This window comes from Myxocyprinus asiaticus, chromosome 13 (assembly GCF_019703515.2).
Source record: "Myxocyprinus asiaticus isolate MX2 ecotype Aquarium Trade chromosome 13, UBuf_Myxa_2, whole genome shotgun sequence".
Taxonomy (NCBI): domain Eukaryota; kingdom Metazoa; phylum Chordata; class Actinopteri; order Cypriniformes; family Catostomidae; genus Myxocyprinus; species Myxocyprinus asiaticus.
In genome coordinates, this window is record NC_059356.1 from 38,582,525 (window position 1) to 38,604,640 (window position 22,116).

At 40.8% G+C, this 22,116-nt stretch overlaps 1 protein-coding gene across 1 annotated transcript in view; it reads left to right on the plus strand.

Annotated features, from left to right (window-relative positions):
• Positions 1–354: 354 nt before the first annotated feature.
• LOC127450521 (corticotropin-releasing factor receptor 1-like) overlaps positions 355–22,116 on the plus strand; it is a 265,090-nt gene continuing 243,328 nt past the window's right edge. Inside the window, exon 1 of the mRNA XM_051714734.1 lies at positions 355–985. Coding sequence (XP_051570694.1) covers positions 962–985 — 24 coding nt within the window. The 5' untranslated portion in view covers positions 355–961. The remainder of the gene's footprint in view (positions 986–22,116) is intronic.

A 22,116-nucleotide genomic window follows, 5' to 3' on the forward strand; every position in this document is an offset into this window, starting at 1 on the left:
AGTTCCACCTTTACAGCATGCCAGTTTACACACTGAGGGCAATATTCGAGTTACAGAGGGGACTGACATAGAGCGAAGTGGTCAGGAACAGTGTTTGACATCCTTAGAATGGTAAACACGTAATTAAATGACTTCAGCTCAGCGTTGAGGCGGCTGCTGAGCGCGCGAGAGAGTGAACCGGTTTGATTGGATTAAGACGCAGAGCCCGCGTGGGAACTACACGGATTAGTTTAGACCGGCGAACTCCGCTCGCGCATAGTTCTTAATTTTGTAGTCACATTGGACAACATTTATCCGCACGCGCGCAAATTCTGAACGGCTATCCATTTTGTCAGCGCCTAGTGACGCCTCCTCCGTCATGTAGCGCTTCATATGAACGCATGTGGGGCGCAAACAGAGGGTCACCCAGGAACGCGAGGAGGAGCCGCCGTGTTTACAAGTAACGAATAATTTTGGACGCGAGAAAGAACGAATTCTGGTCAGACGCAACGTGATAGTCTACTCTCGGAAAAGTTACAGCCGCTGGAAAACATGTAAAAACGCTTCTCATATCTAACAGGGGCCACCGACTGAGTGTTACGCGCGACGGTAATCGTGTCTTTTGGGCAACAGAGACTGAACAAACACATCCATTTACACCTGCCATCGAGGACCTAACAAAAAGGCGACAGAAGAATATTTTTCGAGACGGATTAAATGTGCGGCCGAATCTCAAATTAAGGATATATTGCCTGTATCAGTCGATGAAAATGAAGCAGCGCTTCAAACGCACGAGGAATTTACTGTGACACCAGTTTATTTTCAGTTGTAAATGCTGCACTGACCAAACCTTGGGGTGCATATCTTTTGTTTTTCAAAACAGAGGTCTGTCACCCCGGAGCGGAGCATCCGGACAGCTGCATCTGGAGCAAAGGAGCGCTGTGCTGTTTGAAGGTTACTACAGGGGGAAAGCACTGGAGCAATGAGTCGCATCCTTCATCCACAGGTACGACTACTAACTTACAATATAAAAACGTATTGTGCTGAAGCTTCGCTACATGTCATTCAATCAGCCAATATTCTACACCTATTTAAAAAAAAAACACGTGCGATAAATTTACGCATTCAATCTTTTTTTTTCCCCTCCCTAGCATAGTATTTTTCCTCTCGTGTGTCTAACGGTAAATAAATAGCATTTGAAAGCCGCTCAAACTTTTCTAAACTAGTCGCACCGATTTGTTTCATCGGAAGCTATGAAGCTCATTTATTCCTCTCACGAGGGAGCAGTCAGTTAATGTGCCATTAATTAAATTGCGATCTGTCGATCACGTTTGCGCCTATAAAAACGGCACAATTTATCATCTAATTTATTATGTTTTAAGACAATCAGGTGCACGAAACAGGCTTACAATTGACAATGTGGGCTACTTTATAAATGATCCAGTATCCTAAATGTTGGCCTCTGGATTTTTGCTTAAGAACATTTATGTCGCTTTACGACACACGAGAACACTAAACAGGATGTGTTGACGTTTAATGTTTTTACGTTGGAAAACTTTTTGGTTAAAATACCTATAATTAGAATAGCAGTTAATGCGGGGCGTCATTTGACACTGAGATTATGAGGGAAACTGTGGAGGTAATTAACCTTCAACTGGGGAGATCAATGCCAATGTGACTCAGCAGCGTGTGGGTGTGCTATTGAATTTTGCAGACAGTAAATAGAAGCAGGGACCGGACCCAGTCCCTTGCCATTCCCCAGATGAGCATAAAGACCTTTTTAAAGAATGTGAATTCCAATTTATTATAGAAGCGGCACTGCATCAAAAGCTATTTTAATAGATTGTAAATAATATGAAATTACATCACTGAAAGGTAAAGAATAGAAGAAGATATTTTGTTTCCTGGCACTGAAAGGATGCAGCGAGTTTGTCGATCTGGACATCAGTCCTGTTGGCACCATGTAATCTGGAGAAACCCTGACTGTCACAACATACAGTGCAAGTTTATAGATGCCATTAATGTGTGTTGGATTACTCACACACAAAAATTTCATGATTCATCACTGTAGAGTAGAGCTGTAGAGATTATTTTGCTCTAAAAAGATTTGAGTGTCTATTGACTGTAACTGAGAAGTGAGTTAATGAAGATGTGGTACTGTGATTATCGGTTTGTGGATTTACTTATTTTTGAGTATAGGTTTAGACTAAATGCCCCATTGCTGCCAAGGTTGTAGACACCAACGGAATCAAGAATCGAAACTGCTAACTTACTCTTATTTAACTATTTTCCCTTGCCTTAGCACATCAAGCGGAAAGACAGATGACCATGCAGGTTATTATTTTGACACCCGCATTTCATTCCTGATATTTAAACGTGATGTGTGTTTTTCGTTGTTAAAAAACAAACAAAAAAACACACGTTCTCCTTTCTCAGTTTAAAGGAATAGTTCACCCAAAAATGATAATTCTCTCCTCATTTACTCACCCTTATACCGTATCAAACTCGTGACTTTCTTTCTTCTGCAGAACATAAACAAAGATATTTTGATAGATTTATGATGCGTTTATGTCCATACAATGTAAGTCAATAGGGTCTACAACTTTCAAGCTCCAAAAAGGACATAAAGGGCAGCATTAAAGTTATCCATATGACTTGAGTAGTTTAATCCGTATGCGTGTCTTCTGAAGCGATGGATTGGTTGACACACATGCATCTATCAAAATATCTTCGTTGTGTTCCGCTGAAGAAAGAAAGTCATTAGAGTTTGAGACTGCTTAAGGGTAAGTAAATGATGACAAAATAGAATTTGTGGGTGAACTATTCCTTTTATGTGCACAAAACAACTTATAAGTATGCCATTTGTATAGGTTGATTTCCACGAAAATTGTGAACAATGTTGCTCTGTAGCTCAAACAATGGCTTTTTGTCTGACCAATTGAAGACAAAGAAATAAAACCAAAGGATTGGTCATTGTTTTTGTAATTCCATTTGGTGACACTAGTGGTGCAGAAAGTAGACATTTCACCTTTGAAGAGGGACTAACTTTTGAGGCGTCGGAAGACTTGGCTGGAGTGTAGTGTGATCCTGTGATTGACAGGCTTACTGTGTTGATGACTGCGATAAAATTGAGAAGAAAACTGAGCCATCGGTAAGAAAGAAAGACTGAAAGCCTTATGATTGTGTAATAGACGTTATCCTGCCCTCTCCAGCCATCATTTGACATTGTTATTGTTATTTCTTTCCCCTCCCTCTTGCACTCTTGATGGCATGTTTCCATCATGATGCCACCGGCTGTTTACAAGTCATTTCTTTGCCCTTGATTTACACCTTGGTACTCTTGAAGGAAGCTCAGAAAGCATCCCATTCAAAACGTTTAGTGTGTTTAGATCGGACTTCCTGTAGGAAATAAGAGTGCCGGAGGTCATTCGTCCTTAATTGCACTTTTTCGTGTGTGATTGCTTGTGTGTTGATTTCACTGTACAAGAAAATAATGATTTCAACTGTACGTATGGCTCCTCATTGACAATACATTGGCCTGGTTAACTACAGAAAGCTTTTTTGTCAAATGAAAGTCAACCCAGTGCAGTTTAATAAGCATACAGCTCCAATTAGCTCATCTCAGAGGTAAAAGGTGTGTAAGGTTTTTATGCTGTCTGCAGACTCAAAGACTTACAGCTAAATGTTTTAAAATTGGATGTACATAGTTTCAGAGGCTTTTCAGATGGGAGCTTGTCAGTTTCTTCCCAAATGTTCAGAATTAACATGTCAGAAAGAGATGAGCCACAATTTTTATTTATTATTTTTGGGGGTCCATGTCCTAGATGCACTCTAGCTGGGAGATGAGCTATTTGGTTCCACTCTCGCAATGGTATTTAATGGTGTACATAAATCCTTATATTTAGTTGAGTTGTACACCTCCCTTCTGTCTGAAGGAGAAATACTTTTTTGAAAATCAAGACATTGTTGCTGTCTTTCAGAAGAGAGCTTAGCAAAGTTGAGTTTACAAAGCTGGGAAAGCCACAATTTCTTTCCCACACATAACACACTGTGCAGAAATTTCACACAAAGACACATCTTTTGAATTTGCCTTTTTGGCAACCTGGTCTTATAGAATAAATGTTACTCTATATACATTTTTGCAAACTGACTTGTATGTGCTGCTCTCCACATTTCACTGCAGTTTCCTGGTGAAATGAACACTAGAGGTGCTACAACAATTGTGTGGTTTAATCATTGTCACACAAATCATGAGTACAACTGCTGATTTTGATCATATTTTTCACTCTGTTACTCATCTCCCACTATGATATGATTTCAAAACACTTTTACTTAATCGCATGATTTGAAAAATGAAACATTTTAACCCAACTATGTCATTAGCTTGCTTGGTAGCTCACCTGATCGAGCATTTGAGCTCAACGGCTGCGGTTCGAGTCCAGCCAAAGACCCGCAAAAGTGAAAGTGGCATAGAAGCGAGACAAAATGATGTTGTTGCTTCAGTTAATGTATGTTTTATTTTATTTCAAATTTGCATTTTAAAACACTATCAGCTAGGGTTAGGTGTAGGTTAAGGGTAAGGATGTCTGTTTGTTAAACTTTCATTTATCCTTTCGGACACTATTGGTTAGGTTTAGGGCAAAGTTTTAGGTTAGGGAGGTATGATCTAAAATTCACCTTAAAAACCTCATCTGATTACAACCTCATTTCGCCCCCCGCTGGACATTTCAATTGAAAATTGCAGCCAAACGTATAATGAAGCATGTTGTAATACTCACATAAATTTCATGAGACCAGGCTGCTTTTGGGGTAGTGTTGAGGCTCAGTCCTTGTGTCTTACAACGGCATTTACACCCAATTATTTATTGGTTTTTATATCCCAGAGGTCAATATTGCGTCCATAATTTAGCATGCTCCATGCACCACAGTGTCTTTGTGTGACTAATTGTCAGGGAAGATTATAAACAATATATGAGGATTCCCAGATCATATTTTTTCTCAGTGAGCTGAAAAACATGTCAAACAATTAGTGTCGACTGATATATCACAGAGGCTGATAAATCAGCCGATATTTGGTAAATGATTCGCATTGGCCAAAACATTTTTCAGTTTGGCCGGTTAGTTTCACAAGTCTTGACAGTGCATATAATCGCCTGCTTGAATGAGAAAGAGCTGTCTGAGACATGCAAATGACCAATCACAGTTCGTTTTGTTGTTACGTGCTATTGTGCTATCACAATAATAGACCAGCGTGCAACAAAAACTCATTTAAACTGTACGGCTGAGCAGACGTGCATGTGCTCGTAATGTGTAATGCATGCGCATTTCTTTCTCCCCCTCTCTCTTTGTTCCCTGTAACTTTTAAATGTCTTGTCTAATGATAAAAAGATGCAGATATCTTGTTTAAACAAAACGATTGAATATTTTTCAAATATTTCATTTATGAACCTCACAAAACTTATGCAAGTCCAGCAATTCTTCATGTAAAGCAAGTGTTCCTGTGGAACCATCCGTGGTTGCTGGACTACTGTGTGCAATGTTATATTCTCCTTCCTTCCTTACAAAAAAAAAAAAAAAGCTGCTGTCTGTCTAAAGACACAATTTTTTTTTTTTTTTTTTTGTTGAAAGATTTATTTTCTATTTTTACAGCGATAAAGTTTTGTGTGAAATTAAGTAAATATCATGCTAAACAAAAGTTTATATATATTGTGGCAGGGTGAGCAAGAGATAGACACAGTGGGTGTGGCGTCAAGCCTCGGAGAGGCATTTATTGGAAACAATAATAAACGTAAAAGTGTCCAAGGGGAAATAGTGTTCATAATAAAAGGGGGAATCTGGCATCCTCGCGGTAAACGGGGCTCCGTGAAAGGGGCGGGGTAATGTTCATAGGAAAGCCGAGGCACGGGCTGGGTCAGTCGCCGCTCACGCTCCCCTCCAAAGTCCACGGCGCGTGGGGCAGCGGCGTCACTGGCGGCCTGTCTTCCCAGGCCTGCGGCAAGCGTGAGCAGTTCACCCCCGGTGACTCATTACGGCGTCCGGGGGTCCGAAGAACGGGTCTGGGAGCGCGTCCACTTTTCCGATCCCAACCAGCTCTGGTCCTGGGCGTGCAAGGATGCCAGTGTGTGCACACATGGAGATTTGAAGCCGGCTCCCCGAGAAGAGGTGCGCACTGCATTTTAAAGGCTGCGGTGATGAAGCATTATCCCCATCAGGTGTGCTTCATTCACCGCTGACCAAACGAGGCTTATTAATTATGCACCTCTTCTCGCCCTCCCACCCAACACCCGTCGTGAGCCTGGCTGAAGGGCGGCCCTAAAAGGCGGGGCGACGATGATGAGCAATATATTTTTAGCAATTTTATGTACATGTCATTTACTATCTTATTAAATTGAACCCATACAGTATTTTAAAAACATCTGGTCGATCACTACAAACAACCTTTTAAGAACTTGGAATTAGACTTTCACATTGGGCCAAGCTGTTGCTTTACTCACAGCCAATTCAGGCAATGATTGTTTATTTATTATTTGTACGGCAATGAAAATTGATGCTAATTCAGTGATAAAGTCCTGGTGGGTATTTAGCAGTGTGATACCTCTTTTGAGTGCTCTTTAAAGGATTGCTCCTCCACCACATCTCCTGGAAATGTAGCTCATAATAATAACGTTAAGCCATTTGGGAGTTGGTTTGCTGAATGTCTCTTCTCAAATCCCCTCTGCAATTCTCAGACTTACGCTCTGAAAGTGACCTAGCTGCTGAGCATTATGGGATCTGTAGCATTCCAGCTCATTGGCATCTAGGGACAGTTTTTTATTGCATGGAGGGGGTGAACTTGTGCACCTCTGTCAATCAGAACTGGACAGTCTCAGGTCGTATTTGTCTTGAATTTGTTATTTAAATCTTTCTTGGTTCTCTGCTCTCAATGTCATGGAAAAATTCAGAGCATGTGTGAAATTAATGTCATGAAAACTGATATTAGATGCAATTGTTCAAATTACTTTCATCATTGTAAATGGCATTGGAAAACTTTGTCATTGTGTCAACTTTGAAAAGCTTTGTCATTTGTCACAGAACAGCCAACAGTTTGTATAGTGCCTTTAATAGCCTATCTTCAGTGTAACAGTTTTAACATTGCATGAACGATAATTTCATTTTAGCTTCAAAACAGAAACCAAATGGCAAACAAAATGTTGTGTCATTGTTGTGTTACTTGTGGCTGTCATGGCTGGTTAGGAAAAACAAACAAACAGAAGTGTGGAACATGAAAGAGATTTATGGCTTTTCCGTTTATCGCATCGTGCCAGGGTAGGACACAGTGTAAGAATAGATACCTGTCTCTGATTTATTTACATTGCTTGCATGTACTTCACTGAATATGAATTGATTATGGGCATTTGAACTGTGAAAAACATGTCAAATCAAATCAAATCAGTTTTATTGTCACACAACCATATATACAAGTGCAATAGTGGGTGAAAGTCTTGGGTGCAGTTCCGAGCAACATAGCAGTCATGACAGTGATGAGACATATACCAATTTACAATAAACATCAGATTTACATATCACAATTTACATATCTAATACACACATAATTACACATAACACAATATACAAATAATAATACACAATGTACAGTATACAGTACACACAATATAGAATACACATACACACAATATAGAATACACATTATACAATAAAAATAGTATATATAGTATATATAAAATATACAGTAGGTTGTACTGTACTGTATTGACATTCAGGCTGTCGGTTGATAGTCAGTTGCCAGTGTGTTTTAAAGAGAATATAATTTATGACAGTCCAGTGTGAGATAATAAGATTAATAAAGTGCAGTGCTGATGTATGTTGATCTTGAGAGATCAAGAGTTCAAAAGTCTGATTGCTTGCGGGAAGAAGCTGTCATGAAGTCGGCTGGTGCGGGTCCTGATGCTGTGATACCGCCTGCCTAATGGTAGCAGTGAGACCAGCCCATGGCTCGGGTGGCTGGAGTCTCTGATGATCCTCTGAGCTTTTTACACACACACCGCCTGGTATAGATGTCCTGGAAGGAGGGAAGCTCACCTCCGATGATGTGTCTGGCAGTTCGCACCACCCTTTGCAGGGCTTTGCGGTTGTGGTGGTGCTATTGCCATACCAGGCAATGATGCAGCCAGTCAGGATGCTCTCTACAGTGCTGGTGTAGAACCATGTGAGGATGTGGCGGTTCATTCCAAACTTCCTCAGCCATCTCAGGAGGAAGAGGCGCTGATGATGATGAGGCTTCACAACAGCCTCAGTGTGGACGGACCATGTGAGTTCCTCAGTGATGTGGACACTGAGGAACTTGAAGCTGCTGACTCTCTACACCGGTGCTCCATTGATGGTGATGGGGCTGTGTTCTCTGTCTTTTCTCCTGAAGTCCACCTCAAGCTCCTTTGTCTTGCTGACGTTAAGGGAGATGTTGTGCTCCTGACACCAGCATGTCAGATTGTGCACCTCCTCTCTTTAGAACGTTTCATCATTGTCAGTGATCAGACCTACCACTGTCGTATCATCTGCAAACTTAATGATGGCATTGGAACTGTGTGTTGCCACACAGTCATGTGTGTATAGGGAATACAAGAGTGGGCTGAGAACACAGCCCTGTGGGGCTCCAGTGTTGAGGGTCAGTGATGAGGAGATGTTGCTGCCCGTTCTAACCACCTGGCGTCTGCTTGACAGGAATCAGGATCCAGCTGCACAGCGAGCTGTTTAAGCCCAGAGCCCAGAGTTTCACATCAAGCTTGGAGGGCACTATGGTGTTGAATGCTGAGCTGTAGTCGACAAACATCATTCTCACATAAGTGTTCCTTTTTTCCAGGTGGGAGTGAGCAGTGTGTAGTGTGGAGCGGTTGTTGCAGTAAGCAAACTGCAATGAGTCCAGTGAGGGAGGCAGCACAGAACAGATGTAATCTCTGATAAGTCTCTCAAAGCATTTGCTGATGATGGGGGTCAGAGCAACAGGACGCCAGTCATTTAAGCTTTTGGATTGCTTTGGTACAGGCACAATGGTGGACGTTTTAAAGCATGAGGGGACCACAGACAAGGAGAGGGAAAGGATGAAAATGTCCGTAAAAACACCAGCCAGTTGGTTCGCGCACGCTCTGATGATGCGGCCCGGAATGCCGTCTGGACCCGCGGCTTTATGGATATTCACCCGTCGGAAGGATTGGGTTACATCCGCTACAGAGATGGAGAGTGAACTAACCTCTGTAGTTTCGGCCGCGAGAGCTCTCTCCACGAGGGCGGTGTTATTTCCCTCGAAATGAGCATAAAAAGTATTTAACTCATCCGGGAGAGAGGCAGCGGTGTTCACGGCAGAGTTTTTATTCTCTTTAAAGTCCGTGATTATATTAATTCCCTGCTACATGTTCTAGAGTTGGTGGTGTTAAACTGTCCTTCAGTCTTGTCCCTGTGCTGGCGTTTGGCTGCTCTGATAGTTTTGCGGAGTGCATAACTGGCTTGTTTATTCTCCTCCGCGTTCCCGGAATTAAAAGCAGAGGATCCGCGCATCAAGTGCCGCGCGAACATCGCTATTTATCCATGGATTCTGGTTGGAGTAGATCCGTATTGATTTGGTCGGAACAACGTCCTCTATACACTTTCTGATGAAACACGTTACGCTATCAGCGTAAACCTCGATGTCGTCATCAGAGGTAGACCGGAACATCTCCCAGTCCACGTGATCAAAACAGTCTTGTAGCATAGAATCTGATAGGTCCGACCAGCACTGGATCGTTCTGAGGGTGGGTGCTTCCTGTTTCAGTTTCTGCAGAAGCAGAATGGAAGAGTGGTCCGATTTGCCAAATGGTGGGCGGGGGAGGGATCTGTAGCCATCCCAGAAGGGAGAGTAGCAATGGTCTAAAACCCGGTCCCCTCGTGTGTTGAAACTGATGTGTTGGTGGTATTTTGGTGCGACTGATTTGAAATTGGCTTTGTTAATGTTTGACATTAAGTTTCATAGGACTCTGTAGGTTTCAGGTTAACTGCACGGTCATACGATTCAGTTTGTATGCCGGCCACCTCGCTTCTCCAGCGCTTTGCAATCTGTGGTCCGACCATAGGACATGCCAGTGTTGCGGGCAGAGATTCACAGTCTCCTCACAAGTAAAACTGCAACACACAGTGGGATTTACAGCTGTTATTTCCTCGTCCTGGAGAAGGACAGTGGGCTTCGGCCCATTCTAGTTCTGAGATGCTTGAATCGTGCGCCACGAGACGCCCCATTCAAAATGTTAACTCATAAACAGATCTTATCGCACATCCGTCCTCAGGACTGGTTTACGTCAATAGATCTGAAGGACGCGTACTTCATGTACCATTTGCATTACGTTACAGGCGGATTTTTATATTTGCGTTCAAGGGAACTGCATATCAATTTAAAATGTCCTTCATTTCAGTCTGTCTCTGGCTCCCCACACTTTCACGAAATGTATCGATGCGGCGCTCGCCCCATTGAAAATGATTGGTGTGTGTGTTTTGAATTACATCAGCGATTGGTTATTATAAGCCAGTCAGAGGCACTACTGAGCGAACACAGAGACTTGCTGCTTTGCCATATGGAAAATCTGGTCTAATGTCAGCTGGGAAAAAAGCACACTTTTCCCCAGCCAGTAAATCTCCTTTTTAGGAGTTTGTCTCGACTCAGTGAGCATGCGTGCACACCTCATGAATGAATGCATACAGACCATTCCTCAGTGTCTGTCTCAGTTAAAACTGGAAAAACATTACCACGAAATTAATTTCAGAGAATGCTGGGACTTCTACCATCAGGGTGTTATGCTGGGTAAAATTTTCCGAGCAGAGTGCTGACCACAGATGCATCCAACACTGGATGGGGCACGGTGTGTGATGGACGCCTGACTTTCGACACCTGGACAGGTGCGAAACGGGCGTGGCATGTCGACCGCCTAGAGCTACTGGCTGTCTTTCTAGCTTTGAGAGCTTTTCATTCTGACATTGTGAATCACCACATTCTGATTCGTTCAGACAACACAACAGTAGTGGCGTATATAAGTCACTAGAACGCGCTGGCCCATGTATGGCCAACGAAATGCGACCAAGTTCTTCTCTCCCTCTCCTCTGTCTCTGTTGCTCTGCCTCACTCTTTCCATCTCCCCTTTCCCTCCCCTCGTATCTCCCAGGGCTCCAAAAGGTGGGGAAGACCTGCCGGCAGGCACGGCCGGAAAGGCAACGCCCCCCTCCAGTAAGGGAGGGGAGGGGAGTGCGTCATTCCGGGGAGTGTGACGAAGAGGAGGGCAGGGCTGGGCTGTGAGGACACATGGCCAGTCCTGGATCGGGCTAATCAGCTGGGAGGGGGATAAAGATAAGCTGGAGGCGCCAGTTCGAGAGAGAGAGAGAGAGAGGGGCACGCGGCCACGTTGCATGTGTGTCTGCGTTTGTTTATGTTTGTTTTATATTGAATTTTATCATTAATATTTACATTGACTGTTTAGTCGGTTCCCACCTCCTTCTTGCCCATCCCTTACCCACGTTACAAAGACATTGCAAAAGCTAGCCGCACTACAGACTCAGAGTTCTTTGAGGTGCAAGTGATGCATTTTTGTCCCTCAGTCAGAAAATTCTGACAAATGGTGTCTCTGCGCCTGCTTTTATACCGTACAGCTTTGCACCTAAAAGGGGGGGCTTAAATACCATAACCAATTTTAGGATTGCCGTTATTGCAGAAAGGTTACAACTAGATTGAATAGAAGGACACTCCTCCCATAGTGTCAGCTTAGTGACGCAATGTCTCATTCCCTTTGTCTCAGGGAACCGAGGTTACATATGTAACCAAGACGTTCTCTCTCATTGTCTAACATTTAAATAATCAGTTTTACAGATAAGCTGGTTTAAGCGTGCTGCGAGTTGTTTTCTCTGAAAATGCTACTTACTCAGGTGGTTGCTAGGGTTTCTTCAGCTTCATGTCATACCCACATTACCATGCTAAATCATTCAGAGAGGAGTCATGATTGAATTTAACATATAGTTCCATCCTTTTTTTTTTTTTAGTTAATTTAACAGGGACCATGTTAAATAACACAATTGTTGTGCCGGAGTTAGCTATAAAAACTAATTTGCATCTGCAGTCCCTGGGCAGGATGATGTTAAAAAAATAATACAATACAATAAAAAAAAAAAAAAAAAAAAAAAAAAAAGAAAGTACATACAATATATCATATATTTAAAGGGTTAGTTCACCCAAAAATGAAAATTCTCTCATCATTTACTTACGCTTATGTCATCCCAGATGTGTATGACTTTCTTTCATATGCTGAACTCAAATGAAGTTTATTTGAACAATTTCTTAGCTATTTTGTTCCATACAATACAAGTGAATGGGTGCCAAAATGTTGATGCTCCAAAAAGCACATAAAGGCAGCATAAAAGTCCATACGACTACAGTGGTCAAATCCATACCTTCTGAAGTGATATGATAGGTATGGGTGAGAAACAGATCAATATATAGTTCTTTTTTTACTATAAATTATCATCCCTGCTCAGTCAATCTCCACTTTAACTTTCACATTCTTCTTGTGTTTTTTGTGATTCATATTATTCATGCATATCTCAACTACTGGGCAGGGAGAAGAATTTCTAGCAAAAAATGACTTAAATATTGATAATTATTGTTTATATCACTTCAGAAGGAATGGATTTGACCACTGGAGTCATATGGATTACTTTTATGATGCCTTTAATCTTGGCACCCAATCACTTGCATTGTATAGACCTTCAGAGCTGAAATATTCTGCAGAAGAAAGAAAGTAATTTTTGGGTGAAATATTCCTTTAACATTTCCTAAATTTTCCATCAGTAATCATTAAACACTTAATTGATTGAATTCAAGTACTTCTTACATAGAAATGTGTGTAACTGTATGATCATGCAATGATTTTTTTTCCTATTGCACGATATGGTGGAACTCCGCATAAACAAGATTCTGTAAACTGACTCAGTGAGCATGCACCTACAGTATGTTGTCCCATATCCTATATTAAATTAGTGAATTAACTCAATTAGTCTGTCAGTGGTTCCTCACAAGCAGCTGGTACCTTGCAGCTGTTATGCATATAAAGAGACAAAACCTCATTCATCCCCTGCGACCGATTTTCGTCTTCCATCCAGCATTTTCCACACTCACTTGTGTCCCACTTAAAACCGAAAACATTTACATCAGATGGCTTTGCTACGGTTCCCAAAAGGCATTTATTCCTTCATATTGTTTGATCTGGCTGCAGCACTATAATGGAAAAAATAAAAAAACCTTGTTTGCTTCTTTTTTTTCTTTCTTTCTTTTTCATTTTTTTATACTCTGAGCAGATTAGACATGCAAATTAGCTTAGAGTTTGTTTTGAAAGGACACAATTAGATCTCTTTTGAAAGCAAATTTGGCTTTTGTTTGCTTTTGAACTTCTGATTCTGGGAATATACTTTTTGTTTGAAAAGATATAAACAAGATCTGTTGAACTATGTCAAATCCAAGATTAGAAAAGGTACAATATTAAGAAGTCTTTGCTTAGATTTTGTGGAATTCTGGGTGCATCTGTTACCTCTCTCTATACCTCTATTACCTCTCATACCTATCTGAATTACCTCTATTCAGTTTTAAATTTAAAAGTTTACAGCTTTTTTGGCAAGACAACTAACACCACATTATGCACAATCTGCACAATTGTTCTATACTCTACCAAATACTGTATGAACCAGTGTTTATAATGCAAGAATGCTGGTAACATTAAAAGCACCATAAAAATAAAAATAAATTATGTATTTTGTCCTCTTAAATAGCTTCAATAGATACTATATGAACATCCGAAGTGGAGAGCATCACTTCAGAATCCTAAAATAGACAATAACAACAACAAAAACAAAAATTTTCCAGTGGAATATACAGTATGGCAACATCCTCTTTTCCAAGCATACTGTACTTGAGCTGTATGCTTATTTGTATGTGCAAGTTTGCTGTGTTTAAAAAATACTTACATGTTAGTAACGGCAATAGAAAACATCTCCATAAACGGCCGCACACACTGGCAAACTTAACCCACTGATGAACTCTCTCTCTCTCTCTTTATTTCTGTCTCTCACTCTCTCACGGGAATACTGAATGAAGTGTGCAGGCAGACAAAGGGGCACTGCAACCAAGCATCTTTCATTAATTACCCAGCTATACTACTTGTGTGGAGTGCTGGCATAAAATATATTGACTCTTTGCGCTAACACTGCAGCCACTGTCATCTCCATTTATCACAATTAACAACCTCGCAGCTCAAAGTAAAGCCAAGCAGCACAGCCTCAAGGTCAGGGGTACAGTCTACAGGAGAGAGAGAGTAAACTCTGTGGGTAGAAATATGAAAATGAGCTTTAAAATTAAAGATTTTATTTTTGTTATCAAATTTTTTTTATGTCTTCAATGACTAGTTTTATTTGAAAGGAGTTATTGTTGTGCGCTCAGGAGCGGGTTTGGCTATTAGCAATAATTAATAATTATCAATGATCATTATTAATTATTAAAATCAATAGAACATTGATTAGAATCAATGTTAGCTTTTTAATACTTTAAATCAACAATCATCAAGATAAATATCAACTATCAAATTCAATAGAATATTAATTATTATCAAAAATAATCATTAATTATTAAAATCAATGGAACGTTGATTAGAATTAACAATAGCTTATTGATCCTTCAAATCAACAGTCATCAAAGATAATTATCAATTATCAAAATCAATAGAATATTGTAACACTCAATGAGGGGAAAGGAGGAAGCTGGGAATTGACAGAGCACATAAACAGTTATTGTCGAAGACTTTTCAGCATTCCACAATAAGACTTTTCAGCTGTACATTCAACATATGCGCTGCTTTTCAGCACCCGCACTTCTGACACACAGACCCACACAAACAGCTTCCTGTGGCTCTCTCTCCCAACTGCCGCTGTCTCTTCTCCTTAAATACTCCTGCCGCCCCTCGCTGGAACACGAGACCTGTGTGGCATGCAGGTGAAAGTCATTCGCCACCTATCTTCTCGGCCTCGCTCTGCCCAGATGTCGCTCGGCTCCACCCTGCTCACCACATACCCCCATCGCCGCACTCAGGTCGGGGATTTCTCCGGCCTGTGACCTACTCACCCCCCCACCCCCCAATTTCTAGGGAGGGAGCATCGACAGGTCACACCAGTCTCCGGATCTGACCTGTGCGTGCCTGGGAGGGGGAACAGGGCAAAAGAGTAGAAAGGGAAGGGGGGAGGCAGGAATATCAAAAGGGAGAGAGAAAGCAGCGAGGAGAGAGAGGAGAGAGAGAGGAGCTTGCCAGCCCCAGATACGCCGTCGAGTGGTCCTCGGCCCATTGTCCTGCTTCCGTCTGCGACACTGGGTGATGGCACTGGACCCCTTAGCCGTTCCTTCCAGTTGCTGGTTAACGCGGGGCTCCAGCACCACCGGATCGAACACTCCCTTGGCATCGTGACCCCCAGTCAGTGCCGAGGACTCCTTGGATGGCTCCTCCTTCCCGGGTTTCAGCACCAGTGTAACACTCAATGAGGGGAAAGGAAGAAGCTGGGACCGGGTTGACAGAGCACATAGATATTTATTGTTGAAGACTTTTCAGCATTCCACAATAAGATTTTTTTAGCTGTACATTCAACATACGCGCTGCTTTTCAGCACCCGCACTTCTGACACGCAGAACCACACAAACAGCTTCCTGTGTCTCTCTCTCCTGTCTGCTGCTGCCTCTTCTCCTTAAGTACTCTCGCCACCCCTCGCTGGAACGCTAGACCGGTTTGCCACTTATCTTCCCAGCCTCGCTTTGCCCAGATGCCGCTTGGCTCTGCCCTGCTCACCACAAATATTAATAAGGATTAATATTGCTGGGGCACCACCCTGGAATCAGGGACTAATAACCAGACAGTATAACAGTCTAAATATAGGATTGTTCTCTTAGGAAGGTCGACATCTGGAGAAAATTGACATTCAAAAGGCTTGAATCTGAGCACTGACATCCCCTGCCAGCCCTTGATACAGGTGTATGCAAAACAAACCAAAACACCTCTCTTTAAAGTATAACAAAGTGTATTGATGCAGTAATATCAATTAATAATCATTACAATGCAGTCAATAAACTTCCGACTTCCAACTACAAACTAAACAGTAACATGATTAGATATGGTAACAAAATAAGCCTATAATACATGAGAGGAAGGTGTGTGTGTGTGTGAGTGGGTGTGTGTGTGCATGTGTGTGAGTGACGCGCACAAAATGGCGGATGTGGCTCTCATGGAGAGTACGTCACGCAAGGTTTCCGGCCAGAGAATATGGCTGCAAATGTGGGCGGAGAGAAGCCGGTAAATGGCATCTGCCCGTTTAACGCGTGTTTCCGCTTGTATGATAACTTAGGGACAAAGCTGAGCTTTATCGCCAAGTTATCTACTAGCCAAACGTGTGTGCGGGTATGATTGTGAGGGGTCGTGTGTGTGCGGTTAGTACGAGAGAGAGAGAACAGAGTGGCGGCACCGGAGCCGGTTTCGTGATCGTGGGAGAGGAAGTAGATGTTCGTTTATCACTCAGAGACATGGTAAACCATCGCGTGGTCTTTGGTTCTTTTGGTTTCAACACAGCAAATCTCATTCGTAGTAACAGTAAATCAAATCAAATCAAATCACTTTATTGTCACACAGCCATATACACAAGTGCAATGGTGTGTGAAATTCTTGGGTGCAGTTCCGATCAACATAGCAGTCGTGACAGTGATGAGACATATACCAATTTACAATAACATCAAATTAACACAACACAATTTAAACATCTGTTATACACATAATTACACTCAACAATATACAAATAATAACATACACTGTACAGTATACAATACGCTGTTTTTTTTTTTTTGTTTACTATATAGATACACATTATTCAATAAAAATTAAAAATAAAAATATATAAAAAAAAGTATGTATATATATATATATATATATATATATATATATATATATATATATATATATATATATATATATATATAGAATGTACAGTATTGTACTGTATTGACATTCAGGCTGTCGGTTGATAGTCAGTTGTTAAGAGTACGTTACAGTAATACCTTGAGTATTATTAGCAGCAATGCGCGGAAGCGGCAGTCCGTAAACTGTACAAGCAATAGCCTTGATACACAAGAATAACACACTATAATAATCTATCTCTGCCCAGACGTAAACCTCTTACTTGAATTGCGTGAGGACATGGGTAGAATGTGTGTTCGTCGTCATTTGACTCCGACTTGGTTCCTCGAAGCTCGGGGGATGACGGGAGTCCATTTCCTCACTCTGTCGGCAGGCGGTACGGCTACTGATTCTCGGCGGCTGGTGGAGAAATCAGCGAAGTCAACTCGGTTGAAGAGGGAAGAGAAATCTTCTTTCTTCACTTCTGCAGGCAAACGGGTGAAGACGCGGATTGTCGTGCGCGTCATCCAATAGGAGTTGAGAGTTCAATCCTTCAGAATTTCACACATAGGTGTAAAGTGAGCAAGGCTTCATGGGATTTGTAGTCTGTTTTGGACTCCCTTTGTTTGATTTTGGCACGATTGTTGTAGTTTGGCTTTATGACTGTATGTAGGCCTCATTCAGGCTTTACGACTGTATGTAGGCCTGCCTTTGTTTTATATCTGACTACATGAGGTCCAACAATATCATATGTAAGAAAAAAATATTGATTTTGAATTTTTAAATGCTAAAAAAACTGTTGCTTTTACAACTCAAAAATTCCTCCGCAGCCCAAGAAGACTGTCTATTGCAAGTACTGTAAAGGGGGTTGCACACCGGATGCGTTCTAAAATTCTTAACAATTGTTTTCTATGAATGTACGCACACTGCCGCCACCACTCGGCGTCTGTTGGTGGCACCCACCTACTCCAGAGGCTGCTCAAACTTCTGCCACGCCATGGAGCGCAACTCGAATATTTTATTTTAAATTCAACCCAAATTATTATCAATGGACATATATTATTTACTCTAGCCTTATTCATTCTTTAAGAAGGGAAGAACCTTGCTAACTTTTGTGTGTACTGTCTGCCACGTGAACCTCATAGACGTGCCCTGTGTTTGATACCTGTGCTGTGTCCTAGATGCAACGTGACATGGCGTGGCGCTTCTTGTTCGATGTGCGACCGCCTTAAGCTGCAAAAAAAAAAAAAAAAAAAAAAAAAAAAAGACCTTCTTAAAAAAAGAACCAGACTATAAAATATAAAAGACATTTCTCCTTCTAGAACAATTTACCAAGGCCTTTTTTTAATGTAGAGAAATGCTCTCAAACACTCAAAAGTGTTTTGTGATTCTGCATGCAGCTGTAGCACCCCCTGATGTCGCAAACATATCCAGAGTTGTTTCACCGTTTTTAAGCAAGCACGCACACACACAAATTCTACAAAATACTACTGTATAACATCAATTACCAAGGTGGCTGGCATGACGAAAACATAAAGACAGGTATGTATCTAATGTAATAGAAACTAAACAAGGCAGTTTCGCATGGCACTGGACCTGACAACTGGTAAAATTGCGTGTGGCATTTGTGCAACCAAGACAGTGCTTGCTTTGCGGTTTCATCGTGGTTAAAAACTTCAAATCAAGAACTTCATTGAGTCAAGTCACCCACATCATGTCTCTCACAGTTTACTAAAAACAGCATATCGTAATAAAAACACAGAAAAATAGTAGTAATATTTTATATTAAATATTTTTAGGTGTTATGCATCTACACATGTATGCTTCTGTAGTCTCTTGTGGTCCATGCAGTGTTGTCAGCTTGAACTGGTCCATAACAGCTTGATGAATTAACTGTGTAACTTTTTAAATAGTTGAAAAAAAATCAAATAAATATTGCTAAAGCAGACAGCAACTCTAAACAGATAAACGGCACTAATTTATTATTGATAGACTATGTTTAAAGCATTGAAGAGCTGCTTAAATGTTGTATGTTCTTGTACAGCTTTTTCCACCATTCACAACATTCAACCTGCACAATAAAAATATTATGATATTTTGGGCAGCAAAATATTTTGTTTATAATTTAATTATAGATTATAAAATGTATAATTCGATAGCAGAGTTTGTATGAAGCAAAACTTAATGTTATGAGTTGAATTTAGTTGGTTATGATGTTTTTATTTTTAAATGTAATTAAATTAAATTTTTATTGTAAACCACTGGGTAACTTCTGCACATCTTTTTTTAGCCTATAACTTTTGAAGAACAATTCTGTCCAATTCTCCATGTTTTTGCAGTTAAAGAAGAGCTCAGTGACATTTCTTTGGTATTTAAAGATTTCATAATGTTTGCAGACCAACGTGTCTGGCACTCAAGCAAATATCAAATATTTTTTATCTTCTGCAGCAGGTGCTGCGAGATGCACACAAACGCAGCAGGGTTTTAGTTGCACGAGCAGCGTGCAGAACTGCTCTGCATTGTGCCATTTCCCACGAATTAACTAGAAAATCATGTCCATGACGACATGGCCCTAATATTAGCAGTGGGCTTTTCCAGTGTTTTTGGATGTAGCATTTGCAGTCAGATCATGAGATGTAACTTCTCAGGGAGTGCTAATTACTACTGTGTTGGCTCATTATTTTCCCAAATCAGTCGGCAAATGAAGAAATCTCAGTATAGACTATTATTTCTTTAGATAGGCATAATTTTAAATTAAACTATACTATATTGAATTGACAAATTGAAAATTAAGTAGGAATAAAACTAAATTAAAATTTGAAATATAATAACCCTGGTTGTTATGACATACGCAGCTTTCACTTTCTTTAGTGTATAATGTTTGAGTGGAGGGGAAAAAGCAACAGATAATTGAAAATGTCAACAGAATGCAATAAAAATTGTGTTGAAGGACAGTTTTGTCTTCATACACTAAAGCATATGCTTTCATTCTGAAACCACTTTGAAGTTTGTTCAGCAGGATACTAAAATGTATATATGAAATGCAACAGATGTGTTTTTGTTACATTTATATTGACAAATTGTTTTTCTTAGTTGTGAAGGTTAAAATAAGCTTAAAATCTTGATGTTGAGTTTACGGTTTAAATTTTAATTCAGATTCATGAACAGATTAATTCGGACTTGACTCGGACTCGGCCTGTTATGGACTCGGACTTGAGTCCAACTTGGCCCCTTTTGGACTTGGACTTGATTGTTTAAAGACTTGGACTTGATTGTTTAAAGACTTGGACTTGACTCGGACTCAACTAAGGTTGACTCGAACCCAACACTACTAGGTTGAGGTCAGGTTAGGTTGAGTTTAGGAACAAGACTAAGTACACATCATGTCAGCCAAAACCCCTTGCACTAGTTGATCTGAAGGGAAAACATATCATAAATAATAGCAAGGCAAAGAGTCATGTCTGTTTATTGCCTGTCATTGGGCTGTCTTGGAGTCAAAGTTAGAAACTGATCTGAGACCAGTTTTGAGCAAAAACAAAATCAAGTTGATGTACAAGGCCTGTCTGTACTTTTAGTTGCTTGTCATTCTCAAACCAGCTGTCATGTTCGAGCAGTTCACACCCTGAATGTGAAATGATTTTACACTACTGTCATAATTAGTCACCAGTTGCATTTCCTTGTACTGTATGTGCAGACATGCACACACAAACACAGATATGAATGAACTATAACACACTCCATTCACTTTGCCAAATGCCACACATGGTTACTCATTCAGCTGCATCCCACATAAGCATGAAGGGTCCCAAGTCTTCAATCGCTGACATACAGTTGTCACGCTTGTGTCAATGCACTCTAGCTTAGATTCACAGTTCACACACGCACGCACACACACACACACACACAAACACACACACATGAACTTCCATAGCACCCATGTCCTCTGAAAATATTGCCTCCTGAGTAAACATGCACACACACATACAAGCTCAGAGTTCTCAGATTATTATGGGGTAAAATAAACAGTAGGGTAATAGAGGGCAGCCTGTGTAAATACTATTGTAGCCATAAACAACAGGCTTCTTCATGCAGATGGAGGACAGCAGACACATCTTAAAGTCGAAGCATGTAATTTCTGTGGCACTAGTGTCATCAAATAGAATTGAAACTGAAAAAAGAAAAAAGTCTGTTTTCAGACTGGTTTCCTGAACATTTCAACCCCATCTCCATTGGTTGGGCAAACAGATTGTCCCGCTCCAAACTCACAGTAATGGTTGAGACATTTTTGTTATGTCAGGCAGGGGTGCGTTTCCCTTACAACAATGTAACTCACCTCTTAACCACCATAGTACAATACATCGTTAGAGAAATTCACTAGCTAGTCATGACTATTTCCCGAAACCGTAGAAACTGTCACACATCCATCGTTCAAACCATGTTGGCTCAACAATATAGAGCTGTCAGAATTTATGTTACGTAGGGGGTGAAGTAATAACTTCTGCAAATATTAAATTATAATAGCTCATTTACACGTACACCAGAAAGCCGTTTAATGCGCGAATGCTTCTGAAGACAAGAAAGTGGCGTGCACTATGTAAATGCGATGGATGCATTGCACTGCAGTAGTGGGTTTTCCCTCTACATCAGAATTTGGTGTTCCCCCGACACACTTGAGCACATATGCATATGCGCATTCTTTAAAAACATATAAACACCACTTATGCATTAACATAAACACAAACACATAAAAGCCGTGCTTTCTGACAGAAACCGTGTGTGATAAAGTACTTACTTTCAACAGCCTTTATATAATTCGCATTTACGTGATGTTTCAGAATGCCCTGGAATAAGTTGTTTTCTTAAATGCATGGAAACATGGTCATAGTCTTGACAGAATGAAAGATATATATGGAATGGAAGATATAGAAGCCTCAGCAAAGTCAAATGATGTCCACACAGAAAACGAACAAGAAACTATGCTTCTAAACACAGGTAAAGAGCTGTAGTTCCAAACTGGAAAACACCAAATTGTTGAATTATGTTGGTAACGATGGAACTTGGACCCTATTTGACTAAATATGCTTTTGAGAAACACACCCTTGGTCAAGAGGCTCACAGAGCAATGTTTTGATAGCGGCACAGAGCCACACCACAAACA